The 20,534-nt window shown below is 41.2% G+C and overlaps 1 protein-coding gene across 2 annotated transcripts in view; it reads left to right on the top strand.

Annotated features, from left to right (window-relative positions):
- Slc38a11 (solute carrier family 38 member 11) overlaps positions 1-20,534 on the top strand; it is a 49,029-nt gene that overhangs the window by 14,506 nt on the left and 13,989 nt on the right. Inside the window, exons 8-10 of one of the 2 annotated variants that reach the window (XM_052725211.1) lie at positions 12,587-12,657; positions 13,327-13,488; positions 16,849-16,961. In XM_052725211.1, the coding sequence (XP_052581171.1) occupies positions 12,587-12,657; positions 13,327-13,488; positions 16,849-16,961 (346 nt within the window). The remainder of the gene's footprint in view (positions 1-12,586; positions 12,658-13,326; positions 13,489-16,848; positions 16,962-20,534) is intronic. The other variant, XM_052725212.1, reaches the window with a different exon arrangement.

The following is a 20,534-nucleotide window of genomic DNA, read 5'->3' as shown; positions in this document are numbered from 1 at the left end:
GACAAGAGGAGAAAAGGCATTTTAGGTTCAGGAAATGCACACATGGAAACACAGAGGTGTATGGCCTGTTCTGTTGCTTCTTATTCAGTACTTATTGCACTGATACTAAATCCCATCCTGGTTTTCAAAAACTGAGTTACAAGAACAGAAAGATAAGCCATGCATTAAATAATACAATAAGTAGTAATTTCGGCAAAATGATGATTATATGAGGCTTAACTACAATGACTGAAAAATTTATAATGAAAAGTGATTCTAAGTAGCCATTTATAATAAAAGGTTTATACACTAGATGTATATAACACAATGAGGCGATATCAAAGAGGGGGAAAAGGTAGAAAGAAAATTAGGAGACTTGAGAAGTCAATGAATAAGAACTCAGTTATCCTCCGGAAGGGGCAAACACTGATCCCCATCTCCAAGGCACATTATACTAACCTGACTAGGTAGAATGCCTGGGGTGCCAGGGCCCCACCCACAGAGGTTCTGACTCATCTGTCCAGGAGCCAGGCAATCGGACTCCTTATGGAACAATTAAAGCGTCCATGAGCAAGGAGACAAACAGCCTCTGACCCAGAGACTGGCCACAAGCATACCCCAGCTGCACCTCATTCCCCAAATGAAATCAGAGACTTTTCTTTCTGGTTGATGTCGTCTGGTAGATGAGTCATTCTTCATTTGTGTTTTTCAGGGGTTTGTTGTTTTTGTTGTTTTTTTAATATAGAAAGTGTGATGTGACAGATGATTATTAATACAAAAAGAAATGAAATGTCTTTGCTCTCAAGGGTCTTCCAGTTTAGTGGGGAAAATAACACTTTGTGGATAACTATGGGGGTGGGGTGGGGAGAAAGGGATGAGCACTTCCTGTCAGGCTGAATGAGCTGTGGTCGTAGCCACAGAGCTTAATTTGTTTGTTTTGGTCCCAAACAAAATGTAGCCTTAATTTCCTCAACTGGTGATATAATATTTTATCTGAGACTGAGTCTTTACAATAACAGGGGGATATTTACTTAACTCTACCAATATTTAGATGTCTAAGAAGTATGTTCTCTCATACGGTACCGCCCTTTATTTCTGTTTGAATAGTTCTGCAAACAACTTTTGCTTGCCCTGTTTACAATCAGGCTAATGAAATCTGTGTACAGGTTGGCACAGAAGCTAGTCAAGCAGGCTTCTTTCTGAGAATAAGACAGGCCTGGATGCTTATCATCCATAAAACATGAGGAATCCAATACACCATGTGTGCTTTTCTTCATTTTCAGTTCAGGTGAGCGATCAGAAAAGCTGTAGATTTCTCTCCCCGTAGCTCTTCTAAAATGGTATTTGAAAAAAGATCTTTAAACCCACTATCAGAAGACAGGCAGGTCTGTAACGGCCGCTGGTATTGACCTTGTTACCATGGAAACACCTTTTTAGTGGTTGTGTTTAAAAATAAAACACAATTCAATTTCCTTTTCCATAACTCATAGGGCCATAAATTCTGCTTTCTGATATGATTTCAAATAGCCACAGCCTCACGACTCTGAGTTCTTCTTGGAAATTATGGTTAGTTTTATTGTATTTTCTAGGTCTTTGCTTTACAAAAACTGGGTTAACAAGGCAATTTAATTGTTTTCCAGAAAGTACACAAGTATAAAAATGCAGTAACACACTTTTTTTTCTAACTTAAATAAGAGGCATTATTTTAAAAAATCTTTACTTGGGATGTTATAGATATTCATATCTTATAATCAGTGTGGAAATGATAACATGGAATCAAATTTGAAACTATTTTCCTTCATATGACATCTCTGTTTTAGCATTTTAATCAATAACTTAGCATTCTAAACATAACTGTAGTATGAACATCTATGCTTTTTACAGACATTTAGATACACACACTATGCCCTAGAATCCAGCAAGCATTAATTTCGTTACTCTGTCCATTCTAAGCCCCAAATTCTACAATTTAATAAACTAGAAGGGATTCAAGAGAGAATCAGAAAAAAATGGGTAAAAATATGTAAAAGTACATATTTGAGGAAGAGAATGATTAGATTTGATGGGTGTCAGTCACTGAACTTTTTAAGTGACATGTGGATTGTTGCTGTTCTTGTTGTAAATGACAGTTACCAAACTGTAACCTGACTGAAGTAAAAGACCATTTATTAACCCAGCTGTAAGGTTCAAGGTCCATTGCTGGGTATGGTTGTGGGTATGGTTGTATCCAGGAGCTCAGTTAACGGAGTCAGACACAGCTTTTCTTTTCATCTGTCTCTTTGTCCTGCTTCTTGTTTGAGCTCTAGTTTCCGAAATGCCTTCTCACTGTCACAAGGTAACAGCAGGCAGTCTCAACTTCTATCTATTCAGGTCTAAGTCTGCAGAAAGAGAAAGACTTTTCTCTTTCAGGGGATTCCAGTCCACTGCAAGGATTATTTCCAGTTGGCTTTGATGAGGACCTGTAAGGATTCCTACCCAGGATCTGTGTGGAGTTGCTTGAGATCAGGTCACAGGTGCCCACAGGGTGCCCCTTGGAGCTAAGAATAGGGTTACCGCCAGTAATGCATCCAGACTGAATAGGAAATTGAGTGGCCCCAAAAGACATCAGATGATTAGAAATGTGGAAGAGCCACTGTGCCCTGAAAATGACAGTATCCACTTAGATTACAGGGGTTTCAACTAAATGGTACGGGTAGAACTCACAAAAAAATTCAAGATATAAGTGAATGACAAAAATTCTCATGGGAAAAATACTCCTATTGGAGCCTGGAGACATTGTTTAATGAAAATTTTAAAAATTAAAAAAAATCCCACCATGTTTCTAACAAATTATTTTATGTCATGTATATACTTAAAAAGCATAGCGTGGCGCACGCCTTTAATCCCAGCACTTGGGAGGCAGAGCCAGGCGGATCTCTGTGAGTTCGAGGCCAGCCTGGGCTACCAAGTGAGTTCCAGGAAAGGTGCAAAGCTACACAGAGAAACCCTGTCTCGAAAAACCAAAAAAAAAAAAAAAAAAAGCATATGGCATAACAATGTTCAGTAAATTATTTCAGTAGAAAACACTGAATCTGGAAAATCCCCCCTTCCCCTCTTGTGTCCTCCCAACCCCCTTATTTGAGAAAGGGTATAAATGAGGTGAAGTGGTATGGGAAAAATGGCCTGAGAGAAAAAAGAGAACTAAAATGCCTTATTTTGCTTTAAACATAGGAATTATTGAGCAAGTTGTAGTTCAAGTCAAAAAAATGAATCTAAAAGTGCTCCATGAATTCTTTTTTGGAGGTGGGGGATAAGGCAGGGGTCTCACTATGTAGCTCTGTCTGTCCTAGAACTCAGTATGTAGACCAGGCTGGCCTCAAACTCACAGAAACCTTCTGCTTCTGTCTCCCAAATGCTGGGATTAAAGGCGTGTGTCACCACATCCAGCTTCCAGGAACTCTTGAAGGCATTTGGGGCATTTGCATGGTCCGTGGAGAGAAGCTGGGATATTCACGCTTGAAAGTGTGGCCTAAGGATACAGAGAGGAAGATGTGGGTCCATTCTGAAGATTATAACAGGCAACGTGGGTTTCATTCCAGGACCTTATGCTGTCATCCCAGAATGGTGATGAGGAATGGGTTCGGAAGTTGAGTATTTGGGCTTTGGAAATGTGGAGCTATAGAGAAATAGAAGGGTTCTCCATGTAGAAATAAAATGATCACGTTCCTTGTTGAACTGACTTTATTCATCTCCTAGGCATCTCCTTGCAGGGGGACTTTACGTCTTTCATCTTGCTACAAGCATGCTGAGCACAGAGGTCACATTTTCACTTTCACAGTCTATGCTCATCTCTCAGCAGAGCATTGACCACAAACCTGGGGCTCAGTAAGGAATTGCCAGATAATCACCCGACAGCTAAGTGAATCTGTGTGCCTTCCTTACTACCTTAGTCAGTTCATCCTGGGGATTGGCTGGACAAGAGAATAAGAATCGTCTTGAGGCAATGAAATTTTCGTGGAAGAAGTATTTACTATTCAGGAAAACTTTCCTAGGGTTACTTTCAAAGCCAGTGATCACCCAGACCATGACAGCTATTGATCCCCCACTTTCCTATCACCCCCTCCTTGGGCGCCACATCAATATTGTGTTTAGACATAACTAGAGTTTTGGTGATTCTAGGCCGAAAGTCTGTCCAAAGTATATAAGGAAGTCAGTATAGATGGTTTGGCAAAGAGCAAGGTAAAGGGAAGACTCTGCTGCACTGTAGAAATTTTGGCTTGTTCCGTAGCTGATGGACACTGACAGTTCTGAAGTAGAAGAGTGGCCAGATAAAGCTTCCATTTTAATTTGGGCCTTTCTTACAGCCCAGGTGAGGGCAATGCTTGGGAGCACAAAAGCTTGGGAAAAGGCTGTCTATCCAAGAGTCTAGCACAGGACAACTGGTACAGTATTTACACATATATACAGTATATACTTCAAGTAGCAGACATGAAGGAAGGGGGAGGAACCTTTAAGCTGATAGTTAGACTTAGTGTCATCTTGTAGGTTCTAAGGGAGCAGGAGTTACTTAGGGTAGTGGTTGACATAAAGGTTTTCAGTCTAGACAATTAGATTCATAGGTGGCATAGAACTCACTACCAAAGGGAGAAATAGAAGAGTCTAGTGTCAATCAATGTATTAAATACCTATTGAGTTGGTTGTTCTAGGTTGTGAGGCTATGTAAGTAGGTATAACCCAGTCAGTCCCCCTTTGTGGGTCTATGAAAGATCATTGAGGGTAGAGTTGGACATATAAACACCAGAAAACCAAATAACACTCATAATTCTAACAAATACTCATAATATTAAAAAATTAGGGGGGCTGGAGAGATGATTCAGTCAGTGATGTGCCTGTAGCACAAGCACGGGGCCTGAGTTTGAATCCGCAGCAGCCCTATGAAAAGCCAAATCATTGGTGTATGCCAGTGATCCACTGCTAGGAAGATGGAGACAGGAAGGTTTCTGGGTTTGCTGGCCACCCAGTCTAAACCAGTCAGTGAGCTCCAGGTTCATTGAAAGGACCCATCTCAAATGATAAAGTGGAGAAGTGACTGAGGAAAACTCTAGTGTTGACCCCTGACCTTTACACACACACATTCTTACATACCCCCATAATTATGTTCCCCTACAAATGCATACACAAAAACATATACACTAATAACAACAATGATAATAATAATAAATATTTTTAGAAGTAAAATCCTACTCTACTCCCTCCCACTTGCCTGTTTGTGCCAAACCAACCAACCCACACTTTGTGAAGAGTTGGCAAGGGAACCAAAGAATAGATGATAATAATAATCAAAGGAAGTTGGTATCTCCAGAGATAAAAACATGTTCGTGATTACAAGATTTTTCTCAGGGATCATTTTTGTAAGACCAAAACTGAATTTTGGCAAAAAGAATCAGCATTAAGTTTCCTGAAAATTTAAATCAACTTTTGAAAATTGTGTTTAACGTAAATGAATCCATTTTGACACTGAGAATAATCATGAGGAAGGGTTTTCCCAGGCAGCTCTGTCAAACACAGATCTGTATCACAGAGCCAGACCCAAATGAGCTGGGAAGGTGGACGGTGACTGAGGAGCCAGCTGATGCTGAGCTGGGGGGCGTGGTCAGATCTGCTGGTCCTTCTGGGAGCTTGACAGAAAACAGGAAACACTGAGCTCTGCCTAGGGCTGTCCAGAGCATTTAACTTTCAGCTGTGTCTGGTTGAAGCAGTTAATTTATAAAGCGTTCAACAAAAAAAAACAGGCTCTGCCCACACTGGATTACTTGGAAGCCTCCTCAGCTCAACTGAAGAGTTTGAGAGTGTGCTCCCAGAAAGCACAAGTGTTGCAAGCCTCCTGACCCAGAGGTGCACTGTCTCAAGACCCAGGAGCAATACCCTGAAGCTTGGTTGTTGTTTTGTTGTTATTTGAGGCAGGGACTCAATATACAGCCCAGGTTGGCCTGAAATGGGCTATGTAGACCACACTAGCCCCAAACTTACAGACATCCACTTGCTTCTGCCTCCTGAGTGCTGAGATTTCAGGTGAGACACCCTGTCCAGCCTGAAGCTTGCTTTCATCACTCTATGAAGACAGGTTTATTTGGTAGGACATCCTTGCTGATCCCTCAGCTCTTATGAAGACAACAAATTTAAGTTTCCCATCAAGATAAGACAACTGAATCCAAGTATCCAAACCATCACCCACATCCAGCAGCTCACTCACAACCAGCCGTAACTCCAGATCCTGAGGATCTGATGTCTCCTTCTGGCCTCTACAGGCGTGCCCACACATGGCATATACTCCCACAGACATACATTTAAAGCAAAATGATTAAAAATAAACCTTTTCTTAAAAAGCAAAATGATTAAAAAGAAACCTTTTCTTAAAAAGCATATGTGATTAGCACACAGGAAACCCTGACTTTTATCCCCCACCCCCACCAAAAAGACCACACAAGAATTACATAAATTAACATCTGTTCACATTTTTTATGTGAAGGAAGCAATCTTTCTTTTTGAACTGTTGCCTGTGCCAAGGCTGCAAACTGCTCTTTGCCAGGCCCTAAATTATCTTTTCCTTCTTCACATATTGTAGTTCTCAGACACTAAAGCTTTTAAAATTAAGTACTTTTTCCTCTTTTACCCTTCCTCCCAACCCCCTTCTTCTTTTTCCCACGCTTGATTCCTGCCCTTAGGCTTTTGTTTTAACCAGTTTACTCTGTTTGACATTAGACACGATCCCTTTTGTTAAGCTTCTCCCAAACACTCAGATAAGATAACGAATCAACCTGACAGGGAGTCCTGTCCTGCTGTACCTTCTAGACAGGCTGCCTCTCAGTTTGCTCCTGCACCACCACCCACCACCCTAGGACTCCCCTTCACCTCTTCCCTATTCTTTCTGAGCCTTGCATACTCCACACTCTTTCTCATGAGCGCCTTCTATATGGCTCTCCACAGTTACGACATAAACATCCACTTTTCCTTTTTCTCCACTGATGTCTCTTCTGCCACCATCCTCTCCCTCATGAACCATTTAAATTCCTTTAATAACATTTTAGTGGGATCTCAGGATAGAAAGGAAGTCCATGTGGCCTATCTACTCTGGTTTAATTAGAAAGCCAAGTTTAAGTGTGTGTGTGTGTGTGTGTGTGTGTGTGTGTGTGTGTGTGTGTGTGTGTGTGTGTGTACACGTGAATGTTGATACCAGGGAGGCCAGAAGAGGACATCAGATTCCTTAGTGCTGGAGTTACAAACTGTTGTATCCAATATGGCTACTGGAAACAGAACGGGAATCCTCTGGAAGAGCAGGAAGTGCTTTCAACTCCAAGCAATCTCTCTAGCCACCAGGTTTAAACTTTTTTATTATTGACTTGCATGAAATTCTAAGTGCAAATTCAATAATCTATTTAAAAGACATTTTATGCGCGTGTGTTTGCCCTGATTTAAAAATTACCTGGCACATATATGTATTACAAAAACACCACATGGTACCCCATACATACGTAGAATTTTATGCACATGAAAAACATAACACATTTTCTACCTGCTGGATTTCTTTACCTATCGATTTCTAGTCTCTGTTACTCTATATGTGATCCAAAGATTAAAGGAGAAAAAGTAAGAACCATTGTTAGTGCTTAGATGAAAACTTTGGGAAGAGATCTATGAGAGTCAACCCTTAAAGATATTCCTTCACAGAAACCTCAAAATTGGGTAGTAAGTACACGTGCCTGTTTATACATCCAATAATAGTCTAATTTGGTAAAATCATGGAAAACTAATTTCCCATCACTTGCAAAGCATTTGAAATGAACACATTCATACTCACACATATCTTCACCTTATGAAAAACGTATCTAGGGCCTCTAACGCTTCTGAAGTAAAACTGTAAGTTCCCCGATCAGGTCGCTGGACTGTGGCTCTCAACAAAAGGCAGCCCCAGTTGTTCATGAAATTTACTCAAAAGTCTGTCAATGACAACATACAAATGTGATGGGAACCAGTCAGTCTCCTTGGTCTTTAGAGGTTATTATCATGTGTGTCAGAGTAGATGTTACTGAAGTCACCTTAGTTTGCTAGGTTTCTTGAATGTTTATTTTCATGATATTTAAGCTTATTATGAAATCTAGAAGTTTTCAGCCATTCTAACATTATTTGTTTCTCTCCTCTCTCTCTCTCTCTCTCTCTCTCTCTCTCTCTCTCTCTCTCTCTCTCTCTCTCTCTCTCTCTCTCTCTCTCTCTCTCTGACAATGGCCGACTAGGTGGTGTCCCAGAAGTCCCTTTTCTCTGTTCATTTTTCTTAATCTATTAATCCTTCGATCTTTTCTGTTTCCATCCCTCAAACTTCAAAATGCCCATAGTATTTCCTCTGTCTTCACAAGTATATATTTGAATTCCCCTGCACTGTTTTCATTTGATGAGCCTGTGAATATAGGTCAGCTGGTAGAGTACTTGCCTGGCAAGTAGGAAACTCTGGGTTTGATCTCCAGCACCACATTAACTGGGCATATTGGTGCACGCCTGTTATCTCCACATTCAGGAGCTGGAGGAACGGAGATCAAGGTTCAAGGTCATCCTCAGCTACCTAGTGAACCCTTGGCCAGGCTGGGATACAGGCCACAAAAAAGAAAGGTTAAACTAAGGAAACCTAATGTAACAGGTTACAGTGGCCACACTTGTCCATCGCTTCTATTTTGATACATTTAGCACTTAACAACTGAAGCAACTAGCACAGTGGGACATACCTTTCAGTCCAGCTACTAGAGAAGCTTAATCAGATAGATGGCAAATTCAAGGACTGCCTCGGCTACAGACGGAGTTGAAGGCCTGGTTGGTCAGTTTAGACTTAGTAAGATCCTATCTCAAAAACGTGAAAATATCCAGGGATATAGCTCAGTGGTAGGATGCTTGCCTAGCATGGCAGAAGGCCATTTACCTGATATCTGACAGACACAAAATTGAGGTTAATATTTATTAGCTTGCTCTTGATTCCTTTCCTACCAATTGGTTCACTCATTGCTCATAATGTTTTATTTTTCTTATAGAGTTGCAGAGTATTTACTATAAACTAGATAATAATCATTTCACTGATTATATGTGTGGTCAATCTCTTTTTCCAGTTAAACATTTATATTCTTAATTTTGCATATGGATTATATCATTTTTTTTTTTTTTTTTTTTTTTTTTTTTTTTTTTTTTTTGGTTTTTCGAGACAGGGTTTCTCTGTGCAGCTTTGCGCCTTTCCTGGGACTCACTTGGTAGCCCAGGCTGGCCTCGAACTCACAGAGATCTGCCTGGCTCTGCCTCCCGAGTGCTGGGATTAAAGGCGTGCGCCACCACCGCCCGGCTGGATTATATCATTTACAAATGTTTTATACTACCTTTGATTTTGTCATCTACCACTCTGCCTTAAGATTCCAATATTATCTGTTTTCAAAATTTGTTCTTCCCTATGCTTTATCCTTTGAGTACTAATTTCGGAGGAACTGGCATATACATAATATTGAGTCTTCCTGTGCAGAAATGAAGACGTGGTATGTCTCTACATCTCTTTGTTCTTTAACAGAAATATAACATAATGTTAAAATGTCCTTCAAAACAGGGCTTCTGTTGCCAATGTCTCTCTTTAAAATGTGTCAGTTGTCAACATCTACTCTACTGGTGTGTGTGTGTGTGTGTGTGTGTGTGTGTGTGTGTGTGTGTGTGAACTGAATTTATATTCAGCCCTCTGTTAGATACCCTATAAACTCCAAAGACTGGTCGCAAGAGCCCTTGAATTTTCTATGTTTACAACCATGGTGTGCACAAATAAGCTACGCTTTTTTTGTGTGATTAGGCATCTTCTCATTGACTTCTTGAACTAAGAAAGAACCAGCAATTGGATATGAAAGAGTCTTATCTGGCTTCTTCCTTAGTTGTAACATTGCTACCTTTTCAGTTCCACATTTATTACACATACGTTTTGTTGTAGATGTTCTTCCTTGGGATAAGGGAATTCTTAACAGCTTGTTTGGTATGTCTATGAAAATAAATACTGAATCATATGCTTTTGTGTATGTACTAAAATCCGTATGCTTTCCCACACTAATCTAGTAATGTGGTAAACGCATTAACAGATGTTTCTATGAGACTACCCGGGCAATGATTAGGAAGGCCATTTCTGGTGACATTTTAATCATACACATTGCTTGGACACATTGTTAATATTTTTGGAGTTGATAGCTATAGTCTGAAGGTAGAAGAACCATAACTTCATTTGTTTTCATTCAAATTGGGTATCAAAATTTATCTCATCTCATAAATTATACCAGGGAGAAATGTCCATTCCTTCTCTTCTCTCTTTCTCCTCTCCTTCCCTGGCCCCTCTCTCTTTCTCTTCCCCTCTCTGGAACTAATTGTTTCTGAACTCACTCCTTTGTTGCAAATGATTGGAAAGCCACACCCTAATACCTCTTCCCTTTTCCTGGATTTGGAACACACTACTCACTCAGAGCATATCAGAAAGTTAGACAATCTTCCATTAGCACTGCCCAATGTGAATCATTTTTTATAAGAATATTAAATACGTGTGCACACTGCACACTAAGGCTGGAATTTGCCAGGCTGACTGGAGAGAGAGCAGTGGAGGCAGCAGGTGGCAGTAGTTCCCACTCAAAGAGCAGAGATTCCCAGCAGGTCCGGGAACAGTGGGAGGCCTCCTCTCAGACTGGCTTTTCTGTCTGTCTTGTTTCCCCTGAGAGCTGCTCCTTCCATTTATAGAAAGATGATAGGCTGAACACATTCCACAAACTTTGACAAAGCAAATAGAATTCGTTTGTGTCCTCTTCACACAGACCATGAGTAACAAACATGAAAGTTGAGTTTTCATCTTGAGAATTCGCCTTTTTATTCAGCCCTCCAGGACCCTCATGCTCTCTGGTGGGCTTCTGGTCTATCTCCCTGCACTCTTTTGGGTCTCATTCAAACCTGTCTATAGAAGTATGTGATACTTGTGGACTTTTATCTACCTTTGAATACGTAAAAAAGGATAGTAATCAAATATCAATAAATAGTACTGATAAAACTAATGACTATATATTGAGCACATGCTGTCTTACAAGCCCTCTTTCAGAAAATTTGCATGCTTAATCTCATTTAATCTGCAAAATAACTCAGGAAATTAGGTACTATGGTTACTTTCATTTCACAGATGCAGATATGGAAACATGGATCAATTAACTTAGCTAAAAGAATACCTTAGCCGACAAAGAGCAGAGGCCAGAAGAACAGACTCAAGCTTGTAATAGTCATTATTACTGGAGGTAGAGGCAAGAGTATTTATTAGGCAGGTCAATCCATGGTGACACTGGATATTTTAATTCCACTAGGATACATACTGCTTGAGAATTTAAGTGAGTGACTAACTGGATATGATGAAGCCACACTTTTAACCCCAGAACGATAAAGGCTGAAGCAGGAGGATCGCAAGTTTGAGACCAGCTTGGCTAGACAGTGAGACTCTGTCTCAGAACAAGTAAATGAGCGAAAAATAATTTTTAAAATGTGTGTATGTTCAAAACCCCTTTTGAGAAGTACACGAACAGGTGGAAACTTGAGGCCAATGTCTGAAAAGATTTTGGATGAAACACACCAAGAAACTAAGCAAACTAGACCACAATGCAGAGACTATCTTAATGTTAGATGAAAATAATTCTTTTGGTTTGGGTTTTGGTTTGGCACAGGGTCTCACTGCGTGGCCCTGGCTGGCCTGGAACTCACTTGGTAAACCAGGCTGGCCTTGAGTTCATAGAGATCCACCTGCCTCTGCCTCCTGAGTGCACCACTATGACTGACCTAAATGATGATAATTCTTGAATGTACCTGCAAAACAACAAATGAGATAAGAGTCTGTTTCTCCAGAAATAGTCAGGACACCCTCAGTCAGCCTCAACTCACATCTACCTTCCTTAATAAATTCCAGCTCCCATTTAATTTCTTGCAGGTCGATCAAACCAGAAAAACTGAAGAGGTAAAGAGCAGTTATAGGATATTAGTAATTTAATATCTCCCTCAGGATCTTGTGTGATGACTCCATAATAACTTTGTTGTTAAAATGATTGAGCAAATCAATTACCCAAATCACACAGTCAGTGAATATTTTACATGTGTAAACACAGAATCTTTCCAAGCATTCAACAGGCATTTTAGAGCATTGGGGTTGAGGAAACGCTGATGTCCCTCGGAAATGAATGTTGATGAGATGAGTGGAAGCCCTTTATTAACTTATTTTATATGTATAGATAGTTCACCTGCATGGTGTGTGTGTCTGTATGTCTGTGTGTATGTGTGTATCACAGGTATCTTGTGCTGAAGGGGTTCATAAGAGGGCATTAGATCCCCAAGGATTGGAGTTACAGGTGGCTGTGAGCCACCATGTGGTTGCTAGGTACCATACCTGGGTCCTCTGCAAGAGCAACAAATGCTTTTAAACTCTGAGCCATCTCTCCAGGCCCCCATTGAAAGATACTCAATTCTTATGTGTGATACTATTTCTTATTCTCCAATAAATATATTATTTCACTTGTTTAATAATGTGTCTAATTAACTGATTTTCTTCTAGACCAAAGACAGAAGATGCTTGGGTGTTTGCAAAGCCAAATGCCATCCAGGCTATTGGGGTGATGTCTTTTGGTGAGTTCCTGGCTTTCAAACCCCTTTCTCAGTATGACTCCACCTGCTCTGTGAAGAGGTACTGTTCCCTATATGTCTATAGCAGGTCTTCTGAGTTTAGACTCCCCCTTAGCAGCATGCACTCTAGTTTGTGTTAATATAAAATTAGACTCAACCCTTTCTTGTCCATTACTAACCTTCCTCGTCTGTTACTAAAATTTGCTTCTAATTGGAGAAAAGTGTTTCCAAGCTAGACATCCATTACGGTTAGTGTGTTTCCTAACTTGGAAGTCTAGCAAATGTCATAGACTTCTTCAAAGTCTTTGCAGAAAGGATTAAGTTTTGGCTAGATATCTATAGCTCCCCTACGTCCCAGATGCCAAGGAAACTCATGTGCAGATTTTCCTTAAGATAGGAAGGGCCGTTAGGAAAAGGAGAAAATGGGAGAGAAGTTGGACAGGCCTGGTTCCTGTCGACAGTGACGTGAAGAAACTAGGTAGGCCTTCTGTGTAGTTTCTTATTTGTAGGCTTATTAGAAATCTTACTTTCTGGCTTACTTGGTGTTGCAGAATTAATATATTTTCATTTTAGAGACTTGAAATTCTAAGGCAGTGTGCCTCTCTCAACTTTGCAGAGTAGAAATCGCGGTCCTGCTGCTTCCCCGGTAATTGTTTTTCTTTTGTATTCCAGCTTTCATTTGCCACCATAACTGCTTCCTAGTCTACGGTTCCCTCCAAGAGCCCACGGTAGCTAAGTGGTGCCGAGTCATCCACACGTCCATCTTGGTTTCTGTATTTATTTGTGTGCTCTTTGCCACATGTGGGTACTTGACTTTTACCGGCTTCACTCAAGGTAAAACGAGAGACTAAACCACATCCTATCTTGGTGCACATGTGGACTGGTACCAGGATACCAGTGCTCTACTCATTTCTGGAACAGTTTTCTCGGGGGTCTGTCCGACACCTTTCCCTTCCACCCACCCTCTGCTCTACTGTCCTGCCTCTCTATGCTCCGCTTCATAATTTCTCTCTTCTTCACGTCTGAGATGTAGCTCTGTGACCCCAATGCTCTCTGCTTCCAGACACATTTGTTTGTTTGCAAACATGAACTCTGGCTCCCCTCTCCACTGCCACTCTGTGCCTTTCCTTACCTGGGCACTAATAGCCTCCCAGTGTTGACGCTGATAACCTTTCTGGTTCTGGTCCTTTTGAACCATTGTGAGTCACTTAGCTATACCGAACTGCCTCCCACTTGAGGAAAGAATGGCTGTACTATCATGGCTTTTCTTTTTTTCTGTATTGTATATATATATATGTATGTATGTATTTGCTTCCTAGGAACTTTCTAATCCCCACCCTACCCAGAGATTGGGGTCCTGCTTTTCTGTTGACAAATAGTCTAGGTGATTTCCTCATTTTCCTTCCAGCCCAGGCCTTCTTTTTCATCTCCAGCCTGCAGGATATTTCTGCTTAATTGTCTCATTCTGGATTAAATCACAAACATCATCTTTCCCATAAAGCCAGCCCTCTCCCTCGCTGGCTTCAAAGTGACTTCTCTTTTCTTGTTCCTCTCAGGCCTGGTACTAAGTGGTGGTCTTCCCTTTACTGCTGTTGACCCTTTCATCCAATCATTCAGGGTATAATACTCAGGCTAGCCTGGCAGCAGGCCAAACGCTGATTCATATATTCCACAGCTTTTGCCGGTCTAGTATCTCACTTGACCTTCCCACAACCCTTTGAAGGTAAGTGGAATAACTAGTTCTACTTCCTGCTTACACAGAGAGCAAAGTAACTTGCCCCAGCCGGCTGGTAACAACCAGAATGCACGTGGTCCTCTGAAGCCCAAGCTCAGGTATCCCCCCCTTCCCTGTCTGCCTCCCCAGTTTTGATCAACACAGAGCCTCCAATCATCTCTTAGAATCCAGCTCCTCTTGGATTAGTTTTCTGTGACATGTGACACTGTGGTACTCTTATGATGCCTTGATCTGCACAGAGATCATAGGTCACTGTTCTTATGTGCATATATTTCCCAGAAAAAAAGAAAGATAGATTTTAAGAAACTAGTGATATAATAACAATGCAGTAACATATATATTATATATGTATATATACACATAGTGCACATATATATTTGTGATAGATGTTATATATGTGGGATATATTCCCACATATTCCAGGATAGTACAATTAAAAGCAACCTTGAAAGTCCATGTAAGAACTGTTTCAAGCACTGCCATGTACCAATCACAATTACTGCATAGTATGCCAATAACAGCCTAAAGGCTCCTGCATGCATAGAACCTTGGTTTATAGAAGTCTCTTTTTGCTAGTGATATCTTCCTAGTGATTTTAGCAGTGGTAATTGCCCTGCTGTAATTGAATATTTATGACAGCTGCGCATGACCACTAAAAATCCGTAATCCCAACACAACGCATGGGAGGCTAAGGCAGGAGGATGGCTAGCCTGTGCTATATAGCAACACTCCAAAAGAGACCTGTGATGGGGGCTCTTTAAGCTGAGTGTGGCCTCATGTGCTTGTTCTGGGGTGTGGGGCAGACACAGTAAGATCGCACGGGCTTCCTGGATGACAGCCTGTCTTCGGTGAGAGAGTCTGTCTCGAAAATAATGAGGCAGAACATGATGAAACAGGGTACCTGATGTCCTCCACTGGCCTCCACAAGCCCATGCACAGGTGCAAATACCCACACACCTATGTGCATACCCTACATACATCACACACACACACATTCACATACATTCTGTCTCTTACACACATCTTTATATAGCAAAGCTGACAGGTATTGGATGTCATTGTTCTTGCCCTTGTGTTTCCCCTTAGCTGTAATTCCCTGACACACAGAATCCAGCTGGAGTGAGTCGGTGCTGCTTCTTTAGCTCATTTCTCTTTAAGTTGATCTGGTCTTGTTTGGGCAAAGTCCGTGTGCCTCTGTTCATCAGGTAAAGTCAAGCCAGTAAGGCAGTGGGAAGTCTCGCGTCCCATGGCTCTTCCCTGTGACTTCAAAGCAGACACAGGGCCTGGTTACCAGGGAGGGCAGCAATGGGAACCTCCATTCTCGGGTTTCTCAGTGTTGAACCCTCGTCAGTGTTGAGGTTGTTCTCTGCCACTACTGCTTTGTGTTGTCATCTTCTTCTGCCCGGAAGGGACACCAGGAAAGTCACACGCATCTGGTGTTGTTGGTAGAGGGAAGGGACACGGCCACTTAAAGTATGTCTTGGAAAGAGGAAGTGCAAGTAGGTTGCCGCCTCACTCTTTAATACAAACAAGCTCAGAGGATTACTTTCTTCTTCTGAAATAGCGTCGTAAAATATGTGGCTTTCATCTAATTTTCTAATTGGTTTAATTGGAAAAAGGCAACTGCGGTGTCCAAACTTAACCATGTTATGTTCAGGAAGTACAGAGGCCTGAAGGCTGCCTTCTGTGAGCGGGTCAGAGCCCTGCCTTTTTTCACAGACTCCTGAAAATATACGAGTCTCACTGAGAACCAGCCTAAGGTATATATGGTCTGTTGCTTGATTTAGAAGTAATTAAATTCAGTGTCCTTTCCTGGAATCGGTCCTATTTTCAGTTTCGAACCAGTGAAATCTGCGTTTACACTTGGGTGCATCAAATGCCGTGAAAGACCGTGTATCTTTGGAATTCCTTGGTGTGGTTCTGAGCCTGTGATCAAAACCTATACCTCAAGTGCAGGAAACTCGGCTCCCCACATGCCCTGGTCCTACTTTTCCTTGTGGGATTGTCCTCCATCTAAATATAGCATTTCAAAGAGAAATTTGTTTATTTTAATAGACATTTGTTTAAAATAATACAATCCCCAGAAACAAAGACCAGAAGCCATTTATAAAGGCAGTGCATAAGAATTTAGGGAGTTGATTCTGTTATATATATATAAAAAAACCAACCCACAATGGACAAAGTAGTTTTTAAAAAACTGGCACAACTTTAAGGCAAACTTAACAGAAACAAATAAGAACTCTACTAGCGATGAGCACTTTCAAGTGGAACATGTACTAGTTTCAATAGCAGTGAATAAATGCAGGACTACTGGAGGCAGCATGTTATACTCAGACATGGTAATCTATTCTTTTAATTATAGAAAATGAAGAATATAGGCTACCACTTTTATACAAAATATCTCATTTGTTAGGTACCCCCAATACTTTGCAAATAAATACATGTTTCTTGTTCTCCAGGAGACTTATTTGAAAATTACTGCAGAAGTGATGACCTGGTGACCTTTGGGAGGTTTTGTTATGGTATCACTGTCATTTTAACATACCCAATTGAATGCTTTGTGACTAGAGAGGTAAGCAGAGGCTTTTTTCTTTTTTTCTTTTTTTTTTTAAGATTTATTTATTATGTATACAGTGTTCTGTCTGCATGTATGCCTGCATGCCGCAAGAGGGCACCTGATCTCATTATAGATGGTTGTGAGCCACCGTGTGGTTGCTGGGAATTGAACTTAGGACCTCTGGAAGAGCAGCCAATGTGCTCCTAACCTCTGAGCCATCTCTCCAGCCCGCAAAGGCTCTTTTCAACCCTTTGCCTGGGTAGCTTGCTCTACTACATTTATTTAGGAAGACACAGACAGTTCAATATGTAAATTCCCTAAAGGCATGATGACATGTCACAGATTCATACAATCTTCTCTTGAAGTATCAGAATCTACAGATGAATATTGTTAGGTCCCAAAGAAACCAGGGACAAATAACTAACTGAGGTGCCAATTAACAGCAAAGCAGACACTGGCTGCCAGGCTACCTCAGCGCTTCTCACCCCCATCCCCTACCCTAAACCTCTCCAGCCCCTGACCTTCCCTCCCCTTTACCCAGCTTCGGATTCCTGTATAATCCACCCATTTCGGGCCCCATGCTCTCTTGACCTCTTGGTCTTTGGGTCTTCTCATGGCTAGCTTGCCCTCTCTTGGCTAGCTTGCTCTCTCCTCGTCCTCTCTCACGCTCCCCCTCCCCCTTCTTTCTCTTCCTGCTATGGACTCTTCCAGATGCCTCTCTGGCTACTTTCTCCCTCATATCTACCATTAAAAACGTTCTTCCCAACCATACCTAGGGGTGGTCATGTCCTCATCATCTAAATATATATTCAAATATTTACAAAAAAATGTTTCAGACGTTGTGACTATATGTAGTCATGCTCCAGGGTTGAGTGTAGATGATCATAAACACAAACACATCACTTGGTTCCCAAGTGAATAGCAGCCTTTAGAACAGCCAAACCAAAGTGGTCACCTTTATTTTTAAAGAAATGACAAAAAAATTAAGGATGAAAATGTAAAGAAATCATTCCCAAAATTATATTTTTGTTACAGTTTTTCATAAGTCATTGTTTATTTACCATAGGCCAGAGTAATTGGTTTTATTTTAAAAAATAATATATTATATTCCATGAGGAATCAAACCTCAACTTAAACTTATAGGTCTACAGATATGTTTTGATGCATATATTTATATAAATGTCTTATATAAATATTGTATGTTTACAAATAAAGGCGGTTATGTAGACAAAAGAGAATCTATTCTTATGTAATTCTGGGTAACATGGCTTATCAGGCATCTCTTATGCTGTTGGCTAGATATCCACTGTGCTGAGTAGCAGCACCCACAGCACTGTGGAAAGGGCTTAGTCAGGATCTATCCCCACGGGCTGTTTACGCAGTGCACTGTGTGACTGCGTGTAATGTATGTAGTGAACCACCAACAGAGCCTTAAATCCCCTGTCTAATCCGCAGGCTTCTCAAGGCAGCTGCTTTCTCACTGTAGGCCATTTCTGGCAATGAGAACCTGTGCTGGGGCTCAAAGAGGGGAGGGTGTTCCGTGCTGTGCATACTTTCTAATCGCACTCCTGTTCACAAGCGGCATGACCCAAGGCTAGTGCCCTTCCTTCACAGAAGAGAGGGGTAGAGTAAACTTCCTGCAGATTTTAAGCTGCAGGATTTTTCAAAGCTCTACTATTGATCGGGAAAGGCTTTTCTTTCAGCATCTGCCTAGTACTTCAGGTTCAGATTGAATCTGCAGATCAACATGAGTGGATGGTGCAGGCTTGGATGCCTCCTGGTCAACTGTGTGTGGATGATTTGAGTCCCTCCACCTGCAGCTTCTGTCTTCCCGATGTGGAAATGAGTTTCCATTTGAGCTGCCATAACAGGAAAGCAGAATGAAACCAAGATCTTTGCCCTGGGAGCATGTCCCTTGCAGAGGGATGCTGTATGAGCCTCACTGGATACTGTTGTTGTCTGCACACATATACACACAGAGCCAATATGAACGCAATCATGTCTCTCCATAGGTAAAATAGCCAGGCACATATAAAGAGGATCGAAAAGACTGTATGCTGCTGGTCCTGCCCACATGGTCATTTCATCCTCATAATGCCATCTCAGAGATGTATGACACAGTTGTGTTTAAAGGAGATAAATCTGGGAAAATAGCAAATTTACATCATCCAAGTTATTAATATCACCATTAGGTCTCTACCAGCAGCGTTGGAGCAGCTGATCTGCGGGGATATATTTTTCAACAGTTGTCCTCATCATAGCACCTGGCACATGATGCTCTCTGTCCATTGACAGTTCCTGTTTCATTGGTATTTTGCACATGGCCATCACTCTGTTCAGAGTCTTCCTTCTGTCCTCCATAGATAATGTTCTTATTCTTTCTCCTTTGCTCTTCTTTATACTGTGGCCTCAGCTTATAATTCTGCTCTAAATTTGTCCCCACCTCAAGCTTGGATAGGCACTCACATTTCAGAAATGGCAAAAAGAAGAGGACTTTAAGGGAGACTGCCATATCCTGTGTGCCATGGTCCTAGAATCTGGACTGGGGTGACATGGGAATGAAGGAACACAGACACACATACAGAAAAGCTCAGATTGGGTAGGGTGTGCCTGCTCTGGTGGCACCGACTATGACAGTCCAGAAACTATCGTGTTTATTATATACAGGAGAATAAGGAGGGGATAGCTAGTCCTGGTGGGAGATCTCAGGCTGTAAACATCTAGGAGGAAGAACCCGCGACAGAGTGCACTTTCTGTCAACATTTGCACATGGACTTGGGGAAGTTTTACCAATCACATTGGTCTGAGGCACTGGGGTCATTGACATGGCTGTGCTTATGTCAACATTACAGATTCACTCAGGTCTTCATCTGCTCCTTACACATTCATCCAGGGCTTCCTCTACTCCCCACAGGAGACCATTCTAGACAACTGAAGAGCCCTCTAAATTCTATTTGGTCTTTTTCATCCTGCCCCAAACGGTTCTCTGTTTGTTTCTTTCTATGAGTTATAGGTCTTCTATTGGGATGTCAATTCTTGAGAATAGGAATCATTCCTTTGACATCCTCTTATTGTAAATTTATCAGAGTAGGATGCATCCAATAGATGACTATAGATTAGCTTCCTGATCTGTGTATTCATGGAAAATAATGATAAACTATCCTTAATTTGCCTTTCTTCTTTGTGGGTTGCATTTGTATAAAATTGATTTCCTTTTAATAAAGGATAGCACTCATCCAGTATCATTAAGAGGGTAAATCCTAACACCTTCCTTAGAGGCCATTAAATAACCAATCAGTATTTGTAGTTAGTTTTAGTGGCAATCTTCCCAGCTTAAGAAGGATAAGGCAACTTTCAGAGCTTTCTTATCCTTAAAAAAATGTGTGCATTACAACACTGGGATGCAATGCTCTGGGTCTACAGCATAGGACACTGGCTGACAACATTCACAGCAAAGAATTTTCATTATTGCTATAATGTGTAGTTTCTTTGAAAAGACAGAAACATTCCTAATGACCCAAGGTTTGATAAGTTGCCTTATTGTTGGTGATAGTCATAGTGCTAGTGTGAAAGCCTCTTACTAATTCC

This window comes from Peromyscus californicus, unplaced genomic scaffold (genome assembly GCF_007827085.1).
Source record: "Peromyscus californicus insignis strain IS unplaced genomic scaffold, ASM782708v3 Scaffold_7__1_contigs__length_154581171, whole genome shotgun sequence".
NCBI lineage: Eukaryota > Metazoa > Chordata > Mammalia > Rodentia > Cricetidae > Peromyscus > Peromyscus californicus.
The sequence above is the reverse complement of the archived record's forward strand: the minus strand, read 5'-3'. Positions and strand labels throughout refer to the sequence as shown.